The 27,195-nt window shown below is 42.9% G+C and overlaps 1 protein-coding gene across 1 annotated transcript in view; it reads right to left on the minus strand.

The window, feature by feature from the left end:
• Positions 1-27,195, minus strand: part of LOC114592407 (uncharacterized) — a 73,131-nt gene that overhangs the window by 26,139 nt on the left and 19,797 nt on the right. The window contains 3 exon segments of the mRNA XM_077923560.1: positions 243-1,389; positions 9,277-9,460; positions 19,316-24,333. Coding sequence (XP_077779686.1) covers positions 243-1,389; positions 9,277-9,460; positions 19,316-24,333 — 6,349 coding nt within the window.

Below are 27,195 nucleotides of genomic sequence, written 5' to 3' on the forward strand. Positions count from 1 at the left end.
CAGTGCTAACCCAGAAATAGTACCTCGGGTTAAGAACTTTGTTTCAGAATAAGAATGGTAATCGTGTGGTGGTGGTGTGGCGGCAGCAGGAGGCCCGAATAGCTAAAGTGGTGCTTCAGGTTAAGAACAGTTTCAGGTTAATAATACACCTCCGGAACGAATTAAGTACTTAACCCGAGGTGCCACTGTATTAAGACCTCCCCATGTAAATTAGTGGATATTTCCTAAGGTTCCATATTGACTAAAGCTTCTCCGCTGTGTGAGTTTGCCAATGTAATGTAAGTTTATCCTTCCTGTTGAAGCTTTTTCCACATTCAGTACATTTAAATGGTTTCTCCCCCGTGTGAATTCGTTGGTGTATTCTAAGGTGTCCACTTCGACTGAAGCTCTTTCCACATTCAATACATTTAAATTGTTTCTCCCCCGTGTGAGTTCGTTGATGTATTCTAAGGTCTCCATTTTGACTGAAGCTCTTTCCACATTCAACACATTTAAATGGTTTCTCCCCCGTGTGAGTTCGTTGATGTATTCTAAGGTGTCCACTTCTACTGAAGCACTTTCCACATTCAGTACATTTAAATGGTTTCTCCCCCGTGTGAGTTAGTTGATGTATTCTAAGGTCTCCATTTTGACTGAAGCTGTTTCCACATTCAATACATGCAAATGGTTTCTCCCCCGTGTGAGTTCGTTGGTGTCTTCTAAGGTGTCCACTGTGACTGAAGCTCTTTCCACATTCAACACATTTAAATGGTTTCTCCCCCGTGTGAGTTCGTTGATGTATTCTAAGGTATCTATTTTGACTGAAGCTGTTTCCACATTCAATACATGCAAATGGTTTCTCCCCCGTGTGAGTTCGTTGGTGTATTCTAAGGTGTCCACTTCTACAGAAGCTCTTTCCACATTCAATACATTTAAATGGTTTCTCCCCCGTGTGAGTTCGTTGGTGTATTGTAAGTGTTCCATATCGACTGAAGCACTTTCCACATTCAGTACATTCAAATGGTTTTTCCCCTGTGTGAGTTTGTTGATGTATTCTAAGGTTTCCATTTTGACTGAAGCTGTTTCCACATTCAATACATTTAAATGGTTTCTCCTCTGTGTGAGTTCGTTTGTGCATTCTAAGTGTTCCATATCGACTGAAGCACTTTCCACATTCAGTACATTCAAATGGTTTATCCCCTGTGTGAGTTCGTTGATGTTTTCTAAGAGTTCCATTGTCCCTGAAGCTCTTTCGATAGTCAGTACATTTAAATGGTTTCTCCTCTATGTGGATTCCACTTCCACTGTGACTAAAGCACATCCCACATTCCATGCATTTAAACTGTTTCTTTGTTCTTCCCAATGAATTCACAGATGGCTCCATAGAATTCTGGCCATCATCTTCTTCACCTGTTTGGGAGTGGGGAGGAAGGGGAAGAGAATCCTGTTAAGACTTACAAGAAAGGAACCTAACACACGTCAATCGCAATATGCACCTTCTCCTATTTTAACACTCCTATTTTAAGAAGCATAATTGCCTAGGACCACGAGGACAGAGCACAGACATCAGTCTAATCCTCTTTTTTCAAGCTATCCAAATTGTTGGCCATCATTCCTGTAGGATGGAATTCCATAGATTAAAAATGCAGAAATACAACTAAGAACACTTTCGGACCACAAATCAATAATTCTTGAACTAAAAGGCGAGAAAAATACTCCATTTAGAGTATTGCTCATATTTTGGGCAATAGAATGAAAGGTGTTTTAGCAGAAAAAATTCAGCACAATCAGGCCTGCTTTCTACCAGGATGTCAGATGAAGGAAAATATTGTTACGATATAGAAGCAATGCAGCTGCGAGCTGCTAGCTTGAAAACATCACATGATGTTGGGACTGTCCGTGGGAAACAGAGGGACAGTCAATTCAGTGCGAAGCACCGGAATTAGCTCAGAGTGTAATCTGAGCTGTACAAGAAGTACAGGAAGTGTTTGTCACTCGACTGCTGGAGCTTGAAGAGAGCAGTCATGTTTTTTGTAATGCTGCAAAGACAGAAATAAAGGCATGTAAATACGTTTCTGTCTATCTCTTTGCCCTGCTGGGGGGGCAAGAAAGAGGGGGTGTGTTCTTCTCACGTTGAGAAGGATCGCCTATCGCGACCTCTGCCTGGATCTCGCTGAGGAATGCAGACAGGGAGGTCAACAGGAGATCAAGCCGGGTGCCTGGAGAGTTGCCAGTTACTACTCATATAGGCTTGAATCCCGACATCTGGTAGCACGGACCTGATGGCATCGATCCATGAAAGCAGCTAAGGAGGTTGATAGATCATAATTCATCCTCTGCAAGGAGATAAAGAAAGAATGTGGTAGCGAGCAGATGGGAAGCTACAAAGGGCAGCTGAGCACCGGAGGAGGCGTTTTTGCTGATAATACGAGCAACGAATTCCCTCAAGGTATGGTGATCTTATGGCTGTGAGAGTGAACGTGAATTGAAGCATTCTTCGGTTCACTGAGTGTCTGCTTTTGGATGAAAACAGCCCTGAGAAACAGCCCGCATTTTTCGCATCCCTGAGGCTTGATAAGCTTTCTAATGCCGGTCAGCCAAGGCCAAGTTGCTAAGCAATGAGACATGTATGCTTTCAGCTTCCTCTAAGCTAGTTAGCTTGAAAGGGAAGTGGGAAATTACAAGCCAAGTGAGGCTGGGACTGTGAGAGGCTGGAAAAACACTGGTGTTTTGTCTATTATCTCACTGCTCTTGGAGGGATTTTCTGAAGCAGCCTGCGCTTAGCTGCCAGGTGCAAGGCAGTAAACAACCCAATAGACTTTTGGATTTTACAGGCTCGAGAGTGAGAGCTGAGGCTTGGATTCAAAATGGATACCAAGAAGGGGGGAGGCTTACCTTACCCACCTCCACTGACTAATGGCAATTATTCCTTATGGTCTGTAACAATGAAAGCCCTGCTTCAGAATCAGAGGATTTTTGGGGTGATTGATAATCCCATCCCTGCTGCACCAACGCCAAGTTGGAATTCACAGAATGTGAGAGCCAGGACGGCCATAATTCTATGTGTCTCTGATTATCAACTTGTGCATATTCAGGATTTGGAATATGCGTATGAGATTTTGCAAACGCTGCATAGAATACATAAAAGAGATGCTGGTTCTTCAGCGTTGCTGCATCTTGAAAAGCTGACCAATCTAAGGCTAGCCCCTGATGGAGATGTCCAAGCGCATCTGACAGAGATGAAATTCTTACGCCAGCAGATGGCGCAACGCAATTTCCCTCTAGAGGAAGAGATATTCTGCTTCATGATTATTAACAGCCTTAATCGGACTTATAAAACTGTTGCAAGTCAGCTGGGTTCTCTACCTGCCGCAGATCTTACGGTGGAAAGAATTTGTGCCCTGGTTTTGAATGAGAGACAGACTTGCTGCAATAGATGTCAAAGACAGGGGGACAGAAGCTCGGAGTTCTGACACCCCCACTGCTACTGCTAGTGAAGAACAGGCTGTTGCTTTGAACGTTGTCCGTTGTTACAATTGTGGACAGACTGGGCATCTTCAGCGGAATTATAAGAAGCCACGTCAACAGAAAGGAGTTAAGGGGAGCTCTGCAAAGCCTGAGGCGTCAGGCAAAAGTCGTACCAAGTCCCAGGTGAAACCTGCAAAAGCATTGCTGTCAACAAAAGCCAAATTTTCAACGGAGAACGCTTTTGTTCTTGACACTGGTTGCACGCAACACATGACGTTGCGCCTAGAACTGTTTTCAATGTTTAAGAAGCAAAGCTTCACTGTGAAACAGGCCAATGGCCAGGAGCTGGAAGCAACCGGGTTTGGAACTGTGTATCTTGAGAGTCTGAACTTGACTATAAACAATGTCTATTTGGTTCCTGATTCAAAGTTCAATCTGCTGAGTGTTTCGCAGATCACAAAGAAAGGACTGATTTTGTCCTATGATAGAGAAAGCTGCAAAATCTTCAAAGATGGAGAGCTGTATCTGTCTGCCAGAGAGAAAGATGAACTGTATTTGTTGATTTTTGATCAAAGTGATTGCATAAATTGTAATGCATCTGAGTCCAACATGATTTCTTTTGCAGGTATGACGAAGGACGTCCAGAAGGCGACGAAAGTAACTAAAGCTTTTCAGCGAGTATATGCTGATGTGATTGGTCCTCTAGCACCATCTAGAGGCAATGCAATATATTATCTTGTGTGTGTGGATTATTTCTCTCATTATGTGGTTATACATATTGCAGAAACCACAAGAAGCCTTAGAAAGGTTTAAAGAGTTTTGTGACAAAGTTAAAAATGTTTATGATGCTAACATTGATTGTCTTTTCACAGATGAAAAGCCAGCTTTTCTTTTACAAGATTTTCAGGATTTCCTGGATAAGCAAGGCATAAGGCACAAGACTGCTGTTTCTGCAGGAACATGGGACAAAAGTGGCTGTGTGCAAGTGAACAAAGAATTGCAAAATGGGATGAAGGCGCAATTGCTGAGTTCACATTTGCCACATGAGTATTGGGCTGAATCTTTATTGTGTTTTTGTTACACTTGGTTGAGAAAGGTTTCAAAAGGTTTGGGAAGTTCTCCTTTTGAAAAGCTATTTCATAGAAAACCTTCTGTTGCCCATTTTAAGGTTTTTGGGTCTCATGTGAAATCTGATGCTCCAGGTGGAGTAAAGAATGCTAGAGGCATTTTTGTGGGTTATGAAAAGGGTCTCTACAGAGTACTTTTGTCTGAATCTGGTCAGGTGATTCTCACAAAATTTCTAGAGTGCGCTCCTGAACAGGAGAGAGTAATTGTTCACACTTTTCCCACTGAGGACAATTCAGATGATGATGATGATTTTACTGATTACAGTGGTACTGAGAGTAACAGTGATACTCAAAGAGCTCAGTTGACACAGTCATTGAGAGGAAATCTCACACAATGGCTAGACCTTCACAGGTGAAGGATGAACCACTATTTACTATTGGAACTGGTTCTCCAAAGAATCCTGAGACTGAACCAGTGAGCAGAGAGGATCAGCACCTCATACGCAGGTCCGAGAGAGTTACAAAGGGTGTACCACCCAAGAGGTATTCTAAAGAGTTTGCTAACTCAGCTGTTGCATGTGTTACTATTGTTGACAACTCAAGACAGGTTGAAGCTGTGTCTAAGTCAGAGACAAAGACACAACAGGGAGTTGCTAAGCGTAACACTACATTCCCTAGCCAAGGTAATGCAGATGCACTCATTCCTTGGAAGTCAGACAACCAGAGAGGTACACTGGGGAAACCAGTGGCGGGTAGTTCCAAGGGTGGAACTGAAACAACAGGGGATTGTTATATGTATAACAACTGTTTTCTTCTCTGGATCAAGCTATGTTCGCAGTGCACATTGATTCATATGGGAGAGTATGTTATGATATAGAAGCAATGCAGCTGCAAGCTGCTAGCTTGAAAACATCACATGATGTTGGGACTGTCCGTGGGAAACAGAGGGACAGTCAATTCAGTGCGAAGCACCGGAATTAGCTCAGAGTGTAATATGAGCTGTACAGGAAGTGCTTTCCCCCTTGGAAGCAATATCTCTGAAAAAAATTGAATATGAGAAGTAATTGGCCGACTTACAGAGAGGTGTTAACTGAAGTTGAAAACCAACTGAAATTAAACGATTTTGAAAAGATAAGGGAAGCTGTAACTGACTGGTTACAGTACCATCAACTAAACGATATCTTTAAGATAAACAAAAAGAAAGGTTTTAGTTATGAGACATCACAATTTCAAAAAGAACTCTTAGTTCTCGGGAAAGGGACTTAGGACATAACATACAAATGGTAGATTGGGAGAGGCCTTGGAAAACAGATCTGAAATTCACAGCTTGCTGTACATTGAAAGAAAACTACATGAAAATGATGTGCTGGTGGTATTTGACTCTAGTAAGTTATCTAAAACGTATACAGTAAGTTCAAATATCTGCTGGAAATGTACAGAACAAGTGGGTATCTTTTGCTATATGTGGTGGTCATGTAAGATAACAGTATCATTTTGGGAAATGGTATATAATGAAAAAGTAGAGACATCACCTTGCCAACAAAGGTCCGTACAGTAAAAGCTATGGTTTTCCCAGTAGTGATGTATGGAAGTGAAAGGTGGACCATAAAGAAAGCTGATTGGCGAATAATTGATGCTTTTGAATTATGGTGCTGGAGGAGACTCTTGAGAGTCCCATGGACTGCAAGAAGATCAAACCAATCCATTTTTAAGGAAATCAGCCCTGAGCGCTCACTGGAAGGACAGATCCTGAAGCTTAGGCTCCAATACTTTGGCTACCTCATGAGAAGAGAAGACTCCCTGGAAAAGACCCTAATGTTGAGAAAGATGGAGGGCACAAGGAGAAGGGGACGACAGAGGACAAGATGGTTGGATAGTGTTCGCGAAACTACCAGCATGAGTTTGACGAGTCCAAACTGCTGGACTCTGCCAAAATGGCAAAATTAGCTCAGGAATCAAGAAAACAAGTACTTTAAAAAAGAATGGGGGAAATTTATAATTTACCTATGAGATTACTGCACGCAAATCAAAACGTTAGCTGGACTTTAGGAATCACTTGTAAATAAGTTTATGGACAATTTAGATAAATGAGAACTGTGGAGAATGTATCTATACAGTGGTACCTCGTGTTACGTAACCCTCTGGTATTTTTCTGGGTTTTGCCACTCGCACGCGTAGAAGCACTTTATTGTGCCGCGTGCGTGTACAGAAGCAGTCCTCCGGTTTGCATCTGTCAAGCTCCAGAACGGATCCCGTTTGCAACCGGAGGTACCACTGTATGTAGTTTTGGACAAATTACCGTATTTTTCGCTCCATAGGACGCACTTTTTTCCTTCTAAAAAGAAAGGGAAAATGCCTGTGCATCTTATGGAGCGAATGCACAGGACCGGAGCCGTGGCTCCCGTCAGTCAAGCAAAGCGGGATCCGCTTACAGGGCTTCTGTCCCACTTTGTGCGGTTCTAGCTTCACTTGCTTTACAGCGAGCCTCAGCTAGCAAAGGTCCGCGTGTTCCCTAAATGGAGCGATGAGGCTGCAGAGGGACAGCAGGGCACAAGAGGGGTTGGATCGGGGAGGATAAAATTTAAGCAACCAGAAGCAAAAAAAACCCCAACCTCGAGCTCTGAGCCACGAGCAAAGTGAAAACCAGGAAGTAAAAAAAAAAGGCTGGGGAGCGCACGGGATGAGGGGCAGGGGAGCGGGAGCGTGCTTTTTACTTCTGCAGCTTGTTTTGAGGCAGGATAGATTTGAGCATTGTCTGGGTCCCAGTGCCCCTACTCCTTTTTATGCTCCATTCTATTGCTGCCAGTGGCTGCTTATTAGAAGAAGAAGAAGAAGAAGAGTTTGGATTTGATATCCCGCCTTTCACTCCCTTTAAGGAGTCTCAAAGCGGCTAACATTCTCCTTTCCCTTCCTCCCCCACAACAAACACTCTGTGAGGTGAGTGGGGCTGACAGACTTCAAGGAAGTGTGACTGGCCCAAGGTCACCCAGCAGCTGCATGTGGAGGAGTGGAGACTCGAACCCGGTTCCCCAGATTACGAGACTACCACTCTTAACCACTACACCACACTGGCTCATGCTGAACCTGATACCAGTAGCCACGTGTACAAACAAAGTTGAAGGCTGCAAGGAGGAGCGCTTTTACACAGCTAATGGCGAATCCCCTGCAATCCAAGTCCTGATCACTTGCTCAAATCTATCCTGCCTCAAAACAAGCAACGGAAGGAAGAGGCTGCAAACTGTTAAATGGAAAAAAAAACCCCAGGCACAGGGCAAATACCTTGAGTAAAATAGTAAAGGGAGGCAGGTGATTCAAAGCCAGAAGGCACTCTTAAAAGTGGTGCGCAGCCAGCAACAGCTGCAGAAGGTCCGCCCGCTCCCTAAACGGAGCAATGAGGCTCCAGAGGGACGGCAGGACACAGGAGGGGAAGGATAAAATTTAAGCAACCAGCAGCAAAAAAAAACCCCAACCTCAAGCTCTGAGCCACGAGCGCAGTGAAAATCAGGAGGTAAAAAAGGAAGGCTGCTGGGGACTGGAGGGCAGAGGATGAGGGAGAGGGGGAAATTACGCAAATCCCCCACGTCTCAGCTAATCCGCTGGCTCCTTGAGCCTGCACACTAAACAAACAAACAGTTCCTGTCCCTCTTAGTCTCACTCTGATATACCAGTAGTTTATTAAATAGTTTAGTACAACATTTGATTCAGAATATTTTCCCCGTTTTCCTCCTCTGAAAACTAGGTGCATCTTAAGGTCCGGTACGCCTTATGGAGCGAAGAATACGGTAATATAAGGACCCATGAAAGGAATGGAGTGAAGTCATGTGATTCAGAGAATCCCATGAAATGATTATATAAATGTCTTTGATAGAAACTTGCATTTGTAAAAAACAATAAAAATATTTCCAAAAAAGGGAAGTCCATAGATTGTTCTATGCTTCTGTTGATTCATCATTTGCAAACCCAGAAATACGTGTTCCTGTTTTTGACCTTTGCCTCGGAAACCGAAGGTGCTCCTGAGCTTCCATTTTGACTGTTGCACAGCAAATTTAAGTCCCCCCCATCCTAATTAAGGCTTTTTTTCATTCTGTTTTACCCTTGAGCAGCTAATTTAAGTCCTCTCCATCGTAATCAAGGCTTTTTTCATCCCATTTGTTCCATTACACGGTTAATTTAAGCCCCCCCATCAATATTAAAGCTGTTTCTAGTTGCAGTGTTCTGAGGTGACATTTGGTGCTTTAGTTTTTTCCTATTTTTTGTTTTTTTGTTTGTGTGGCTTTTTCATTTTTGACTGTGGCTTGTTTTTTTTTTTTTAATTTTAATTTTTATCATCTACAATACTGTCTTATTTATTTTATGGTACAGAACATTGATTATTGCTTTCATTTTATGGATCAATGGTCTTCTTAGATAGTAAAATTCATGTTAAATTGCTGTTTTAGGGGTTGTTTTTAAAAGTCTGGAACGGATTAATCAATTTTGCATTACTTTCTATAGGAAAGTATGCCTTGGTTTTGGAAGACTTATGTTTGAGAACCATGGTACCACTGTAACTCCTAAGATTTAAAATTCTTGAGGAAGAATATCTGCCCCCACTACTTTATGAAAGGGATTCAAGAAACAAGGAGCTGCTTTGGAGAAGGCCTCACCCCCCTCCGCCTTAATGTCAGGAACTTCCATCCATTTGTCTCCTCTCCATCTTTTCCTCTTTCTCCCTCCACCATCCATCTATCCCTGTCCCCATCTCCTCTCCCCTGGAACTCACCAGATTTCTCCAAGGGTCCTGGGAGGGAATGCTCGGAGGTTGTGGGGAGGGATGTGGGAGACAGCCTGACCAGGTCAACCGTCCATCTTCCTCCTTCCATCCTGGCCAGGGTTGCAGGTTCAGTCTCAGCTAGGTTTGCAGCTTCAGCTTCCTGAGGAGCGCAGAAGACAGAGCAAGTTGCAGCTTCCTGGGAGGGAGGGAAGAAGAAGCCAAGGGAGTCTCAGAGCCCCTGCAGGGATTCTCCTGCCCAAGACATTCTGCTGCCCCTGGAGAAGCCCCAATTGGGCACCCCCTTCCCAAGAGCCCCCACCCATTTTCAAACACCTTTGGCAATTCCTTTCACCTGCCTGTCCCGCCTCCCTTCCTAAGGCTGGCATGGTATGTACATTAGTGGCCTGAGAGTAGATCCCTTTGAACTTAAGAGTTAATCTGCAAAGGACTGCTCTGAACACATGGGTGGCCCTTGCATGGAGAAGAAGGAAGCCCCTTGCTTGCATCAGGACCCCCTGGGAGAGGCGGGGGATCCGCCCACTGCTCCCTCTGCCCTCACTGCCCCCTGGTCTGCCCTGCAAACACCCTTTGCTCTTGTTGCTCAGGGGAGAGAGGCAGGAAGAGCCTTCAAACCCATCCCTTTCCTCCTCTGCAGCCCAGTGAGAGGGGAAGGAGCTGCAGCTCGTTCACTTCATGGGATTGTGAATGAACACGTCCTCTGCCTTCCATGAGGTGGGAGTGGGGGGGGGGGTTAAAAAGTGGTGAGACCTCCCCCCTCCAGTCCTTTTGGGAAACAGGAGCTTTGGTCAGGAGTAAAGAATTTAGATGGCAAGTTCACAAGAGAAGCACTTTGGAGCACTGCTTGCTCTTACTATGTGTTTGGACCTAGAGGACAACATACACGTTTACACCACGGGATTCCTTAAAGAGAGCATTTCTTTAAATTCAAAGGCCATTTCTACAAAACGGAAGTCTTCTGATGGCAGCCCAGCACAGGGAGGTTTTCAATGTTTTCAATTTTGGGGTTGTTGTTTTTGGAAGCCGCCCTGAGTTGCTGAGGCAACGGAGTCAGATGGGCAGGCTACAAGTATGAATTAATGTTACTGTTATTGTTATTCCCTCCTAAGCCCATCCTGTTATACATGCTGATCAGAGACTTTGTCTGAATCCCCCCCCCCCTTGAACGCAAGAGGGCTTCCTATTTTTACAGCTATTCTTCACATTTCTATACTGCCCTTCCTCCAAAGATCACAGGGCAGCTTACAAGAGAAAAACACAGAGATGCATAGCAGAGTAAGAAATAAAAACGACAACCCCCGCCCCCCCCCATGCAGGAGCTCCGTTCTTAACCTGAAACTGTTCTTAACCTGAAGCACCACTTTAGCTAATGGGACCACCCGCCGCCGCGCCACTGCTGCGTGATTTCTGTTCTCATCCTGAAGCAAAGTTCTTAACCCAAGGTACTATTTCTGAGTTAGCAAAGTCTGTAACCTGAAGCGTATGTAACCTGAGGTAGCACTGTAATACTATTAAGACGATCCTGGCCAGCAATGCCCACCCCTCTCCCCCCTCCTTCCCTGCAACTCCCTTTCTACCAGATCCATGCAGGAGGAAGCTTCTCCCCCCCCCCTTCCCCTTCAAGGCCCCCTTTAAGAAAACAGCTCCCTTTCCTCCCTTCTCTTCTCCCCGTCCTGGGGCTTCTCATCCTGGACCCCCTCGCAAAGCCCCTATTACTATTAAGTCCTTAATACTATTATTAAGGCGATCCTGGCCAGCAATGCCCACCCCTCTCCCCTTTCCCGCCTCCTTCCCTGCAGCTCCCTTTGCACCAGATCCCTGCAGGAGGAAGCTTCTCCCCCCCTCCCCTTCAAGGCCCCCTTTAAGAAAACAGCTCCCTTTCCTTTCCTCCCTTCTCTTTTCCCGTCCGGGGGCTTCTCATCCTGGACCCCCTCGCAAAGCCCCTTCCCTCCTTCCCCGCCATTGGCTTTGCACTCACCCGACATCCTGGGCAGCGGGGGCGGGAATGGGAGCCCCCGCGTGGGAGGCAGGACGTAAGGGCGCTTAATTAGGAGGCTTAATTAGGAAGAAGCCCCCTCCTCCACCTCCGCACGATGCAGCCCCCCTTCCCGCCTCCTCCCCTCCCTCCTTTCCAAGCCCCAATTTTATCTCTGCTGGTGAAGCCGGAAGTGGAGGCAACTCTGAGGAGGAAGGAGAAGTTTGTTTCCACGTTCAGCCTCTTGTCTGTTATTTGATAATTGGGGGAAGGAAGACCTTGTAGCACCCAACCAATGGGGAGACGAGGGAGGGAACGTGTGCATGGGGAATATAAGCTCATTCCTTGCCCCAGCTGGACTGTGCCTGCTTTGAACCCCCGCTTTTGCAAGAACGTATTGTCCTCAATAAGGGACGCGGGTGGCGCTGTGGGTTAAACCACAGAGCCTAGGGCTTGCCAATCAGAAGGTCGGCGGTTCGAATCCCCGATGAAGGGGTGAGCTCCCGTTGCTCTGTCTCTGCTCCTGCCAACCTAGCAGTTCGAAAGCACAAAGTGCAAGAAGATAAAGAGGTACCTGTTGTAAACAAAATCTGCCCTTATTTCCTTATGGGGAACCAAGAGCCTTTATAGAGTCCTTTGCCAGTTCTCCATCAGTTGGAGAAAATCAAAGAAGCCAACCAGAGAATATTGAGAAGCAAAGCAGCTAGTAAGACTGATCTTTATTGAACTGTTGCAACAGGGTGCTCCCCTCACACGCAGGAGAAAGGAAGAGGACCTCAGAACCAAGGTGTGCCTGCCCTTATATAGACCTTTTAAATTCCCTTCCCTGGAGCTCAAGACCACCCCTCCATACATCATACATACATCACAGAAGGGGTGTAACCTAAGACAAACAAACATCACCACAAACATCATACCTACATCACAGAAAAGGCAGTCTACAACAGAAATTTGACTGTTGTTGTTCCCAGGTTATCTGATAATGCCTTATCTGATTGCCTTTCCTGGTAGTCTGGCCATTTTTGAGACGGTGATTACCCAATTCCTGAGACAATGGGAAGGTTCCCTCACCCCCTCCCTCCTTGCAGAGAATATATTTGGTCAGTTTGGGAGTCAAAATGGTTTCAGGACGGTCTTCCTGTGCTGCTCCAGACACGTGGTCCACGTATCTATGTACGTGCTTAGCTGATACATTTATGAACTTATTATATATAAAAGACCTTTTATTTTATTACATAACGCTCCAGCGGGAAGGTAAAAAGCCTTTCCATGCGCTGCTTTGGTTCGCCAGAAGCGGCTTAGTCATGCTGGCCACGACCCAGAAAATGTACGCCGGCTCCCTCGGCCAATAAAGCGAGATGAGCGCCGCAACCCGAGTCGGCCACGACTTGACCTAATGGTCAGGGGTCCCTTTACCTTTATGATTGGTAGTAGATATAATAAAATACCTAGAAATGAGACCGGATAAAAAGGCATCAATGATCTTGGTGGATGCGGAGAAAGCATTTGATGTTTCAGGGGCATTCATGCAAAAAACTTTGGAAATGATGAGTTTGGGTGAGAAAATATGTAGTGGTATAAAAGCGATTTATAATTCCCAACAGGTCAGACTAATTATAAATGGTGAAACATCAGAACCTTTTAACATCTCTAAGGGAACAAGACAGGGCTGCCCTCTTTCTCCTCTCCTCTTTAGCACACTTCTGGAAGGATATTTGAAAGTAATAAAAGAAGACCCTAGACTAGAAGGAATTAAAGGGCCTAGAAGGTCAGAGCCTAAGCAGACAATCTAATAATTACAACAGAAAACCCTCTAGAACAGCAGTTCTCAACCTGTGGGTCCCCAGATGTTGTTGGACTACAACTCCCATCATCCCTGAGCTCTGGCCTTGCTAGTAACATCTGGGGGCCCACAGGTTGAAAAAGGCTGCTTTAGAGTAATATTGGAAAAAACAAGGTGAAGAATAAAATACAAAATACAGACTTAAAAGAAAGGGGAGGCTTTTCCCTTAAAGATCTCAAAATTTACTATGAAGCAGCTTGTCTTACTCGGATTTGGGATTGGATTAAATTGGAGAAAGAAGAGGCAATAGAACTGGAAGGACATGACAACAGATTTGGTTGGCATGCATATTTGTGGTATGGGAAAACAAAAGTACACAAAGGACTCCACAATACTATAATAAGTTTTTAATAAAGGTATGGGGAAAATACAAAGAATTATTGGAACCCCAAACTCCATGGTGGCTATCACCCATTGAAGCACTATCACTTAATATGTCAGCAATGAAAGGAATATGGCCAACATACAGAGAATTACTAATAGAACAAGAAGGAAAGTTAAAATTGAAAGACTATGATGAGATAAAGGAATTTTGAGTGATGGTGATGGATATTTGTTGTAAGAAAGAAAACCAATAAAAATTATTATAAAAAAAGAAAAGAAAAGAAAAGAAAAGAAGAAAGGCGTTTGGACAATTATCATGATTCAAAATTAATAAAGAAAAAACAAAACTGGTAAAAAAATTAGATATAGAAGAAAAAGTAAAGTTAGAAATAGAAACAGGACTTAAAATTACTAACAGAGCAAAGTATTTAGGAATTTGGATAACCATGAAAAACATTAATTTATAGAAAGACATTTATATTAAGGTATGGAACAATATTAGGAAAGACTTAGAAATCTGGAGTAAATTAAAACTCACGTTGTGGGGAAGAATTTCTACAATCAAGATGGTAGTTTTACCAAAAATGCTGTTCCTTTTTCAATCAATTCTGGTTCTTAATGGCTTAAATTGTTTTTAAGAATGGCACAGGTATTTGGCAAAATACATTTGTCAGGGCAAAAAACAACAACACAAAAAACACAGAATTAAATTTAAATTATTAACAGAAACCAAAAACAAAGGAGCATTTGGAATGCCAGATTTTAGGATCTACTACGAAGCTGCCTGCCTGGTCTGGCTCAAGAAATGATCTTGAAGAATACTAAATTATTGGATATTGAGGGCTGGGATAATATAGTGGGGTGGCACAGCTACCTGGGTTATAATAAAACAAAAATCCACAATGTATTTCTAAATCACATTATTAGGAAAGCCTTATATGAAGTTTGGGAAAGGAACAAAAAATTATTAGAACCACAAACCTGATGGTGGTTGTCACCAATAGAGGCAGAGGCAGTAAAAAGAAAAATTATGGATTCAAATTGGTTGACGTATAAAGATCTTTTAGAGGAAGTAAATAATAGATTCCAAATCGGGGGGAAAATGAAACAATAAGACATACAGGACTAGGCTGGTTTCAATACCATCAATTAAATGCAATTTTTGAGGAAGACAAGAAAGAAAATGGATTTGATATAAAATTATTTGAAATAGACAAAGAATTGATTATAAATGATAAAAAATTATCCAAATTGTATTTATCCAAAATGTATAAACTATTATTAAATTGGCACTTAAAAGACAACGGGGTTAAAGATGTCATGGTCAAATGGGCACAAGATTTCGGTCATACAATTGATTTAGAAAAATAGGAAAACTTATGGAAAAGAGACATAAGATTTACAGCATGTTATACAATAAAATAATTATTTTTAAAAAATGATGTACAGATGGTATCTTAAACCCTCAAAATTGGGTAAAATGAACCAAAACACCAGTGGAAGGTGTTGGAGGTGCAAACTTAAAGAAGGGAATTTCTCCCATATGTGGTGGACGTGCCCTAAAATTAAATAAATTTGGGATACCATTAATGAAGAATTAAATAAAATGTTACGACATACTTTCCCCAAAAAACCAGAAATGTTTTTTTTTGGGCCTATTAACAACAGACATCCCAAAAGAAACAAAAGAATATTTTTGTATGCAGTAATGGACCTGTCCTTGCCGCTGCTTGTCCACCAGGTTTCTCTTACGCACAGCAACCCAAGTCATGTGGGCAGGGAGGGGGTGGTGGTTTGCAGTGATTTGTAGGAAGTCATTAATTTGCACCAGCTGTCCTATTGGGAAGACCCAGTTCTCTGAGTGCATATTCTTGAAGTTGAACAATAGAGGCAGTACAGGATTCCTTTGTACCAATCTCCCCGCTGCACCAACTGCTTCAGGTTGTGGCAGATGTTCTCCTGGAGACACCTAGTTTGGTTGTCCTGGGGAATTATAACATTCACACCGACACAACCTTACAAGGGGCTGATTGGGACTTTGTGGAAAGCATGGCCTCCATTGGGCTGTCCCTGAGTAAGTTTGGCCCAACTCATAGCCACGGACATGCCTTAGACCTTGTGCTAACCTGTTGGTGATCTGCCACTAAGTAAAAGCAAATCTAAAGAAGTGCCATGGTCAGATCACTTCCTGGTGCAACTGGACTTCACCACAACCCTTCCCCTCTGCAGGGACGTGAGACTGATTTGTATGGTCCGCCCAGGCCACTTATTGGATCCAAATGGTTTCCAGAGAGTGGTAGGTGATGTTTTATCCCATGCTGATGGCCTTTCAGCTGATTCCCTAGTGGCCCGTTGGAATGTGGAGTTAACCAGGGCTATTGGCTGTCTGGTTCTGAAGCGCCCTCTCCGATTGCATGTAGCCCGGACAGCCCCGTGGTTTTCCATGGATCTGAGGGCAACGAGACGGCTAGAGCACCAGTGGCAGAAACCTCATTCTGAATCTGACCGGACACAGGTTAGAGCTCAACGTTGAGCCTACCAAATGGCGATAGCGAAGGTGAAGAAAACCTTCTTCACCCCCTCTATTGCATCTGCAGAAAACAGCAGCAGGAGACTCTTTCAGGTGGTTTGCAATTTAATGCAACCAACTCTCCAATGGGGCCCCGTACGGGCCACATGATCTCCTGCAATGATTTTGCAAAGATTTTTTGCAGATAAAGTCACTCAGATTCAGAGAGGTAGACTCCCCCGTGGGAGCAGGGCAGGGGCTGGTAAGTGCTAGAGTCCTGTCTAGTCAAGTTGCGTGGGATCAATTCCAACTGTTACCTCTGAGGATGTGGACAGGGTGTTTGGATGAGTGAAACCAACCACCTGTCTCCTTGATCCTTGCCCATCCTGGCTCATAAAAGCTAGCCGGGAAGGGCTGGGCGATGGGCTCCGTGGGGTGGTGAATGCTTCTCTCTGTGAGGGAGCCTTCCCAGACACACTCAAAGAGGCAGTTACAGTGGTACCTCTGGTTAAGAACTTAATTCGTTCTGGAGGTCTGTTCTTAACGTGAAACTGTTCTTAACCTGAAGCACCACTTTAGCTAATCGAGCCTCCTGCTGCCGCTGTACGATTTCTGTTCTCATCCTGAAGCAAAGTTCTTAACCCGAGATAATATTTCTGGGTTAGCGGAGTATGTAACCTGAAGCGTATGTAACCCGAGGAACCACTGTATTAAACTGCTTCTTAAAAAAATAATAATCTTTAGACCCAGCCAATAAGGCCAACTATCGCCCAGTCTCAAATCTTCCATTCTTTTGCAAGGTGATTGAGTGGGTGGTTGCTGAACAACTCCAGGGAAGCCTGGAAGATGTGGACCATTTGGATCTCTTCCAGTTGGGATTCAGGCCACATCATGCGACTGAAACAGACCGGGGCACACTGGTCGATGATCTCCGGCGGGCTAGGGACAAAGGTGAGAGCTGTTTCCTAGTTCTGCTGGATCTTTCAGAGGCTTTGACACCATCGACCATAACATTCTTCTGGACCATCTAGAGGGGCTGGGAGCTAGAGGCACTGTTATACACTGGGCCGTGTTCAGAAAGTGGTGTTGGGGGTTGAGTGTTCAGACCCCTGAGCTCTCACTTCTGGGGTGCCTCAGGGTTCCGTCCTCTCCCCATGCTTTTCAACATCCATATGAAGCCGCTGGGAGAGATCAGGGGGTTTGGGCTGGGTGTTCATCAGTATGCGGATACCCAGCTCGACCGCTCTTTCAAATCAGAACCAGTGAAGATGGTGGAAGTCCTGTGTGAGTGTCTGGAGGCGGTTGGAGGATGGATGGCAGCTAACATATTAAAGTTGAATGCTGATACGGCAGATGTCCTGTTTTGGGGGGCAGGCAGGTGTGGAGGACTCCCTGGTGCTGATTGGGGTAACTGTGCCCCTAAAGGACCAGGTGCGCAGACTGGGAGTCATTTTGGACTCACAGCTGTCCATGGAGGCACAGGTCAATTCTGTGTCCAGGGCAGCTGTTTACCAGCTCCATCTGGTACGCAGGTTGAGACCCTATCTGCCCGCAGACTGTCTTGCCAGAGTAGTGCATGCTCCAGTTATCTCCCATTAGAGTACTGCAATGCGCTCTACGTGGGGCTACCTTTGAAGGTCATCCGGAAACAACAAATCCAGAATGCGGCAGCTAGACTGGTGACGGGAGGAGAGTCTCCACCCCCATCGATCTGCCTGGACTTGGAGGTCCAGTACCAAGAGCCTTCTGGCGGTTCCCTCACGGGGAGAAGCGAAGTTACAGGGAACCAGGCAGAGGGCCTTCTTGGTAGTGGCACCCACCCTGGGTAACGCCCTTCCACCAGATGTCAAAGGAAAAAACAGCCACCAGACTTTAAAAGACATCTGAAGGCTGCCCTGTTTAGGGAAGCTTTTAATATCTGAAGGACTATTGTATTTCAATATTTTGTTGGAAGCCACCAAGAGTGGCTGTGCCGCGGGGGAAATCCAGCCAGATGGGTGTGGTATAAATTATATTATTGTTATTATTGTTGCTGTTGCTATTATTATTATTGAAAACAAACACTGCCAAATTCTTTTCTGTACATCCAAAGACTTGACAGTAATCTTCACTTCCCAGGAAATCTGGTAAAACCTGAGTGGAAAACTCCATACATTTATATGGTTTTCTGCCTGTGTGAATTTTCTTATGGATAGTAAGGTCTTCACTCCCTCTGAAGCTCTTTCCACGTTGCATAAATCTGGTTTCCCCATGTGAGTCAGCGGATGTTTCCTAAGCTTCCATATTGACTTAAGCTTCTCCCCTGTGGGAGTTCGCCAATGTAATGTACGTTTATCCTTCCTGTTAAAGCTCTTCCCACATTCAATATGTTCCAATGGTTTCTCCCCTGTATGAGTTAGTTGGTGTATTCTAAGTGCTCTACTTTTGCTGCAGCTCCTTCCACATGCCATACATTAAAATTGTTTCTTCCCCATGTGTTAGTTGGTGTCCTATAAGGTGTCTATATGGATGGAAGCTCTTTCCATATTCAGTACATTTAAATGGTTTCTCCCCCATGTGAGTTCGTTGGTGTCTTCTAAGGTGTCTATATCGACTGAAGCTCTTTCCACATTCAATACATTTAAATGGTTTCCACCCCGTGTGAGTTCGTTGGTGTAATCTAAGTGTTCCATTTTGACTGAAGCACTTTCCACATTCAATACATTTAAATGGTTTCTCCCCCGTGTGAGTTCCTTCGTGTATTCTAAGGTGCTCACTTCTACTAAAGCTATTTCCACATTTAATACATTTAAATGGTTTCTCCCCCGTGTGAGTTCATTGATGTTTTCTAAGGTGTACATATTGACTAAAGCGCTTTCCACATTCAATACATTCAAATGGTTTCTCCCCCGTGTGAGTTCGTTGATGTTTTCTAAGGTCTCCACTTCCACTGAAGCTCTTTCCACATTCAATACATTTAAATGGTTTCTCCCCTGTGTGAGTTCGTTGGTCTATTCTAAGTGTTCCATTTGGACTGAAGCTCTTTCCACATTCAATACATTCAAATGGTGTCTCGCCTATGTGAGTTCGTTGGTGTATTCTAAGTGTTCCATTTTGACTGAAGCTCTTTCCACATTCAATACATTTAAATGGTTTCTCCCCTGTGTGAGTTCGTTGGTCTATTCTAAGTGTTCCATTTGGACTGAAGCTCTTTCCACATTCAATACATTCAAATGGTGTCTCCCCTATGTGAGTTCGTTGGTGTATTCTAAGTGTTCCATTTTGACTGAAGCTCTTTCCACATTCAATACATTTAAATGGTTTCTCCCCCGTGTGAGTTCGTTGATGTCTTCTAAGTTTTCCATTTTGACTGAAGCACTTTCCACATTCAATACATTTAAATGGTGTCTCCCCGTGTGAGTTTGTTGATGTTGTCTAAGGTTTCCACTATCATTGAAGCTCTTTCCACATTCAATACATTCAAATGGTTTCTCCCCTGTGTGAGTTTGTTGATGTTGTCTAAGGTTTCCACTATCATTGAAGCTTTTTCCACATTCAATACATTCAAATGGTTCCTCCCCTGTGTGAGTTCTTTGGTGTATTCTAAGGTGTTCACTTCTACTGAAGCTATTTCCACATTCAATACATTTAAATGGTTTCTCCCCTGTGTGAGTTCGTTGGTGTATTCTAAGGTGTTCACTTCTACTGCAGCTATTTCCACATTCAATACATTTAAATGGTTTCTCCCCTGTGTGAGTTCGTTGGTGTATTCTAAGTGTTCCATTTGGACTGAAGCTCTTTCCACATTCAATACATTCAAATGGTTTCTCCCCTGTGTGAGTTCGTTGGTGTATTCTAAGTGTTCCATTTTGACTGAAGCTCTTTCCACATTCAATACATTTAAATGGTTTCTCCCCCGTGTGAGTTTGTTGATGTCTTCTAAGTTTTCCATTTTGACTGAAGCACTTTCCACATTCAATACATTTAAATGGTGTCTCCCCGTGTGAGTTTGTTGATGTTGTCTAAGGTTTCCACTATCATTGAAGCTCTTTCCACATTCAGTACATTCAAATGGTTTCTCCCCTGTGTGAGTTTGTTGATGTCTTCTAAGTGTTCCATTCTGACTGAAGCTCTTTCCACATTCAATACATTTAAATGGTTTATCCCCTGTGTGAGTTCGTTGATGTTCCCTAAGGTGTCCATTTTGACTGAAGCTTTTTCCACATTCAATACATTTAAATGGTTTCTCCCCCGTGTGAGTTTGTTGGTGTATTCTAAGTGTTCCATATCGACTGAAGCTCTTTCCACATTCTATACATTTAAATGGTTTCTCCCCCATGTGAGTTCGTTGATGTTCCCTAAGATGTCCATTTTGACTGAAGCTTTTTCCACATTCAATACATTTAAATGGTTTCTCCCCCATGTGAGTTCGTTGGTGTCTTCTAAGGTGTTCACTTCTACTAAAGCTTTTTCCACATTCAATACATTCAAATGGTTTCTCCCCCGTGTGAGTTCGTTGATGTTTTCTAAGGCCTCCACTTACACTGAAGCTCTTTCCACATTCAATACATTTAAATGGTTTCTCCCCTGTGTGAGTTACTTGGTGTATTCTAAGGTGTCCATTTTCACTGAAGCTTTTTCCACATTCAAAACATTTAAATGGTGTCTCCCCCGTGTGAGTTTGTTGATGTTGTCTAAGGTTTCCACTATCATTGAAGCTTTTTCCACATTCAATACATTCAAATGGTTCCTCCCCTGTGTGAGTTCTTTGGTGTATTCTAAGGTGTTCACTGCTACTGAAGCTATTTCCACATTCAATACATTTAAATGGTTTCTCCCCTGTGTGAGTTCGTTGGTGTATTCTAAGGTGTTCACTTCTACTGCAGCTATTTCCACATTCAATACATTTAAATGGTTTCTCCCCTGTGTGAGTTCGTTGGTGTATTCGAAGTGTTCCATTTTGACTGAAGCTTTTTCCACATTCAATACATTTAAATGGTTTCTCCCCCGTGTGAGTTCGTTGGTGTATTCTAAGGTGTCCATTTTGACTGAAGCTCTTTCCACATTCAATACATTTAAATGGTTTCTCTCCTGTGTGAGTTAGTTGGTGTATTCTAAGTGTTCCATATCGACTGAAGCTCTTTCCACATTCAATACATTTAAATGGTTTCTCCCCCGTGTGAGTTTGTTGATGTTGTCTAAGGTTTCCACTATTATTGAAGCTCTTTCCACATTCAATACATTCAAATGGTTTCTCCCCTGTGTGAGTTCGTTGATGTCTTCTAAGTTTTCCATTTTGACTGAAGCACTTTCCACATTCAATACATTTAAATGGTGTCTCCGTGTGAGTTTGTTGATGTTGTCTAAGGTTTCCACTATCATTGAAGCTCTTTCCACATTCAATACATTCAAATGGTTTCTCCCCTGTGTGAGTTCGTTGATGTCTTCTAAGTTTTCCATTTTGACTGAAGCACTTTCCACATTCAATACATTTAAATGGTGTCTCCCCCGTGTGAGTTTGTTGATGTTGTCTAAGGTTTCCACTATCATTGAAGCTTTTTCCACATTCAATACATTTAAATGGTTTCTCCCCCGTGTGAGTTTGTTGGTGTATTCTAAGTGTTCCATATCGACTGAAGCTCTTTCCACATTCTATACATTTAAATGGTTTCTCCCCCATGTGAGTTCGTTGATGTTCCCTAAGATGTCCATTTTGACTGAAGCTTTTTCCACATTCAATACATTTAAATGGTTTCTCCCCCATGTGAGTTCGTTGGTGTCTTCTAAGGTGTTCACTTCTACTAAAGCTTTTTCTACATTCAATACATTCAAATGGTTTCTCCCCCGTGTGAGTTCGTTGATGTTTTCTAAGGCCTCCACTTACACTGAAGCTCTTTCCACATTCAATACATTTAAATGGTTTCTCCCCTGTGTGAGTTACTTGGTGTATTCTAAGGTGTCCATTTTCACTGAAGCTTTTTCCACATTCAAAACATTTAAATGGTGTCTCCCCCGTGTGAGTTTGTTGATGTTGTCTAAGGTTTCCACTATCATTGAAGCTTTTTCCACATTCAATACATTCAAATGGTTCCTCCCCTGTGTGAGTTCGTTGATGTCTTCTAAGTTTTCCATTTTGACTGAAGCACTTTCCACATTCAATACATTTAAATGGTGTCTCCCCCGTGTGAGTTTGTTGATGTTGTCTAAGGTTTCCACTATCATTGAAGCTTTTTCCACATTCAATACATTTAAATGGTTTCTCCCCCGTGTGAGTTTGTTGGTGTATTCTAAGTGTTCCATATCGACTGAAGCTCTTTCCACATTCTATACATTTAAATGGTTTCTCCCCCATGTGAGTTCGTTGATGTTCCCTAAGATGTCCATTTTGACTGAAGCTTTTTCCACATTCAATACATTTAAATGGTTTCTCCCCCATGTGAGTTCGTTGGTGTCTTCTAAGGTGTTCACTTCTACTAAAGCTTTTTCTACATTCAATACATTCAAATGGTTTCTCCCCCGTGTGAGTTCGTTGATGTTTTCTAAGGCCTCCACTTACACTGAAGCTCTTTCCACATTCAATACATTTAAATGGTTTCTCCCCTGTGTGAGTTACTTGGTGTATTCTAAGGTGTCCATTTTCACTGAAGCTTTTTCCACATTCAAAACATTTAAATGGTGTCTCCCCCGTGTGAGTTTGTTGATGTTGTCTAAGGTTTCCACTATCATTGAAGCTTTTTCCACATTCAATACATTCAAATGGTTCCTCCCCTGTGTGAGTTCTTTGGTGTATTCTAAGGTGTTCACTTCTACTGAAGCTATTTCCACATTCAATACATTTAAATGGTTTCTCCCCTGTGTGAGTTCTTTGGTGTATTCTAAGGTGTTCACTTCTACTGCAGCTATTTCCACATTCTATACATTTAAATGGTTTCTCCCCTGTGTGAGTTCGTTGGTGTATTCGAAGTGTTCCATTTTGACTGAAGCTTTTTCCACATTCAATACATTTAAATGGTTTCTCCCCCGTGTGAGTTCGTTGGTGTATTCTAAGGTGTCCATTTTGACTGAAGCTCTTTCCACATTCAATACATTTAAATGGTTTCTCTCCTGTGTGAGTTAGTTGGTGTATTCTAAGTGTTCCATATCGACTGAAGCACTTTCCACATTCAATACATTTAAATGGTTTCTCCCCCGTGTGAGTTTGTTGATGTTGTCTAAGGTTTCCACTATTATTGAAGCTCTTTCCACATTCAATACATTCCAATGGTTCCTCCCCTGTGTGAATTCTTTGGTGTATTCTAAGGTGTTCACTTCTACTGAAGCTATTTCCACATTCAATACATTTAAATGGTTTCTCCCCTGTGTGAGTTCGTTGGTGTATTCGAAGTGTTCCATTTTGACTGAAGCTTTTTCCACACTCAATACATTTAAATGGTTTCTCCCCCGTGTGAGTTCGTTGGTGTATTCTAAGGTGTCCATTTTGACTGAAGCTCTTTCCACATTCAATACATTTAAATGGTTTCTCTCCTGTGTGAGTTAGTTGGTGTATTCTAAGTGTTCCATATCGACTGAAGCACTTTCCACATTCAATACATTTAAATGGTGTCTCCCCCGTGTGAGTTTGTTGATGTTGTCTAAGGTTTCCACTATTATTGAAGCTTTTTCCACATTCAATACATTCAAATGGTTCCTCCCCTGTGTGAGTTCTTTGGTGTATTCTAAGGTGTTCACTTCTACTGAAGCTATTTCCACATTCAATACATTTAAATGGTTTCTCCCCTGTGTGAGTTCGTTGGTGTATTCTAAGGTGTTCACTTCTACTGCAGCTATTTCCACATTCAATACATTCAAATGGTTTCTCCCCTGTGTGAGTTCGTTGATGTCTTCTAAGTTTTCCATTTTGACTGAAGCACTTTCCACATTCAATACATTTAAATGGTGTCTCCGTGTGAGTTTGTTGATGTTGTCTAAGGTTTCCACTATCATTGAAGCTCTTTCCACATTCAATACATTCAAATGGTTTCTCCCCTGTGTGAGTTCGTTGATGTCTTCTAAGTTTTCCATTTTGACTGAAGCACTTTCCACATTCAATACATTTAAATGGTGTCTCCCCCGTGTGAGTTTGTTGATGTTGTCTAAGGTTTCCACTATCATTGAAGCTCTTTCCACATTCAATACATTCCAATGGTTTCTCCCCTGTGTGAGTTCGTTGATGTTTTCTAAGTGTTCCATTGTCCCTGAAGCTCTTTCGATAGTCAGTACATTTAAATGGTTTCTCCCCTGTGTGAATTCGTTGATGTGTCCTCAGTCTTCCACTGTGACTAAAGAACATCCCACATTCCATGCATTTAAACTGTTTCTTTGTTCTTCCCAATGAATTCACAGATGGCTCCATAGAATTCTGGCCATCATCTTCCTCACCTGTTTGGGAGTGGGGGAGGGGGAAGAGAATCCTGTTAAGACTTTCAGGAAAGACAAGAAAGGAACTGAACACATTTCAATCCCAGTATGCACCTTCTCTTATTTTAACACCGTCTCCTTTCTCCACTGTCCTCTCTATGTTCCAAACTTTTAGGAATGCAGGTGAGATAATGGCAAGAAAAACACATGATTCACACTTAATAACTCCATTCACACTTAATAAACTGCATTATTTTATAATCTATGGTGCAATTGGCTTCTTAGACACATCTCTGTATTTCTCTTTTCCCAGGGAGGAAATGATCACAGGCTCAAGTAGCACTCTCTCCTATGACTAAGAAGTAAAACTTTTTGTTACTATGCCACATGTAACTGTTAAAATATTGCAATATATTAGAACAGGCACCCCCAAACTTGGCCCTCCAGATGTTTTGGGACTACAATTCCCATCATCCCTGACCACTGGTCCTGTTAGCTACGGATGATGGGAGTTGTAGTCCCAAAAACATCTTGAAGGCCAAGTCCCAAAACATATGGAGGGCCAAGTTTGGGGATGCCTGTATTAGAATATAAGAAGAGCCTGCTCATTTGGGCAAAGGCCCACGTAGTCCAGCATCCTGTTCTCACAGTTGTCAACTAAATGCCTGCGGGAAACCAGCAAGCAGGATTTGAGTACAAGAGCCCCCTGCCTTCCTCTGCTTTCAGTCTAATCCTCTTTTCAAGCTATCCAAGTTGTTGGCCATCACTCCTGTAGGATAGAAGTCCATTTAGAGTATTGCTCATATCTTGGGCAATAGAATGAAAGGTGTTTTAGCAGAAAAAATTCATGACAAGCAGGCCTGCTTTCTACCAGGACGTCAGATGAAGGAGAATATAAGGAATATAATTGATATTATTGAATATTTGGAAGTAAGAAATGAGAAAAAAGCTGTCTTAATGTTTATTGATGCTGAAAAGGCTTTTGATAATGTTTCATGGGCTTTTATGAAAAAGATAAAAGAAAAAATGAATTTTGGGGAAGCATTTGGGAGAGGAATTGATGCAATTTATTTTTACCAACAGTCTATGCTGATTGTTAATAAGGTTATAAAAGAAAAGTGTAAAATAATGAAGGGGACAAGACAAGGATATCCCCTATCACCATTATTATTTATTTTGGTATTAGAGGCCCTGGTGGGAGAGAAAAAGTGGAGAAATTAATTAGAGGAACAACAGTAGAAAATAAAGCATATAAATTAAAAGCTTCTATAGTTCACCTTGTAATTACAGTAAAGGATCCCATAAATACTCCACCAAAGGTAGTAAAAATAGATACAGGACTTCGGGCAGGCCGGAGGCTTTAAACTAAACAAGAATAAGACTACGTTTTTGGTAAAAAGCACAATGGAGCAAGGCCAAAAGGAATTACAACAGAAAACAGAGTTAGTTATACATAACAAAGTCAAATTCTGAGAGATTTGTCTGACAGCTAAGAATATTAATAGTTTTAAAGACAATTACAAGAATGAGTGGAAAGAAATAAAAAGAGCTTTAGAGATATGGGGAAGAATGGATTTATCATTTTGGGGAAGAATATCGGTAATAAAAATGAATGTATTGCCAAAAATGTTATTTTTATTCCAATCAGTCCCGGCAATAGGCAACACAGGATGCTTTGAAAAATGGCAAGGAGATATATCTAGGTTTATCTGGAAAGGGAAGAAACCAAGTATAAAAAGTAAATTATTAACAGATGTAAGAGAGAGAGGAGGTTTTCCCTGCTGGATTTGAAACTTTATTATTAATGTCAGGGAGAGGCAAACGGGAAAAGAGGAAAGGACAGAAATCAGCAGTTATAGGGAGCATAGAGAGATTATCAGCAGCCAGTCGTCAGAGAGTCAGTCTGAAGAAGAGGGGGAGGAGGAGTGTGAGCCTGGGACAAGTCATGCTGTACACAGAGGAAGTAAGGGGAGGAGTCTTCGCAGGTTTGCATGCTGGGTAAAAAAAGGAAGGAAATAACTTTAGTGGGAGCAACTGCGCACAAGAGGGAGGAGGTTAATGGAAACGCTGGAGATGTACATTTGAACTTTGTCAAATAAATCAATTGTTTGGAACTGGCTGGGAGCCCGGAGTCTTATCTATGGCCAGCTGGACAGCACTAAGCCTCTGGCAGCTTGCTCCCACTCCTCTATTTTTTCTGCTGGAAAGCTGGTGGAATAAGGGAACAGCTTCGACATGGAGAAGGAGCTGTTGGAATTGAAAAAGCGAAATGTCGCTCTGGAACAAAGATCCCAAGACCTGCAGAGCCGTTTGGAGGAAGCCCGTACTGCTCAGAGAGGAACCCAAGGTGGTCTATCGGCAGATGGGGGCAGGTGCGTGTGGGTGGAAAGGTTCCAGGGAGACACGTAAAGTTACTTGGATTTCAAAACAGATATGAAATATTTTCTGGAACTGGAAGGAGATAAGTTTCAGAACGATGCAGCAAAGGTTGCTCACATCATTAGACATCTGGGAGGAGGGGCTCGAAGCTGGATAAGGCCGTTAATAGCCTCGGGGAATGAAGCCCTCAGAAATGAAGCCAAGTTTTGGCAAGCAATGGATTTTATCTATGCAGATCAGAGTTTAATTGACAGAACGCAGGAGGAGCTGCTGGCTTTGAGACAAGGCAAATCCACCGTACGCAGTTACTGGTCTGAGTTTGCTAGGCTGGTACAGAAACTGGGGTGGGATTTAGAGGCGGACCCAGTAACAGCAATATTTAAAAATGGACTTAATCCAGAAATTAAGGACGAGCTGGCAAGGGGGCCACGACCTAAAAATATGGACGAATTAACAAAGGCTGCTCTGGGGTCGGGTTTGAGACAAGAAGCCAGATGGCGGGAA

The sequence above is a fragment of the Podarcis muralis genome, chromosome 2 (assembly GCF_964188315.1).
Source record: "Podarcis muralis chromosome 2, rPodMur119.hap1.1, whole genome shotgun sequence".
NCBI lineage: Eukaryota > Metazoa > Chordata > Lepidosauria > Squamata > Lacertidae > Podarcis > Podarcis muralis.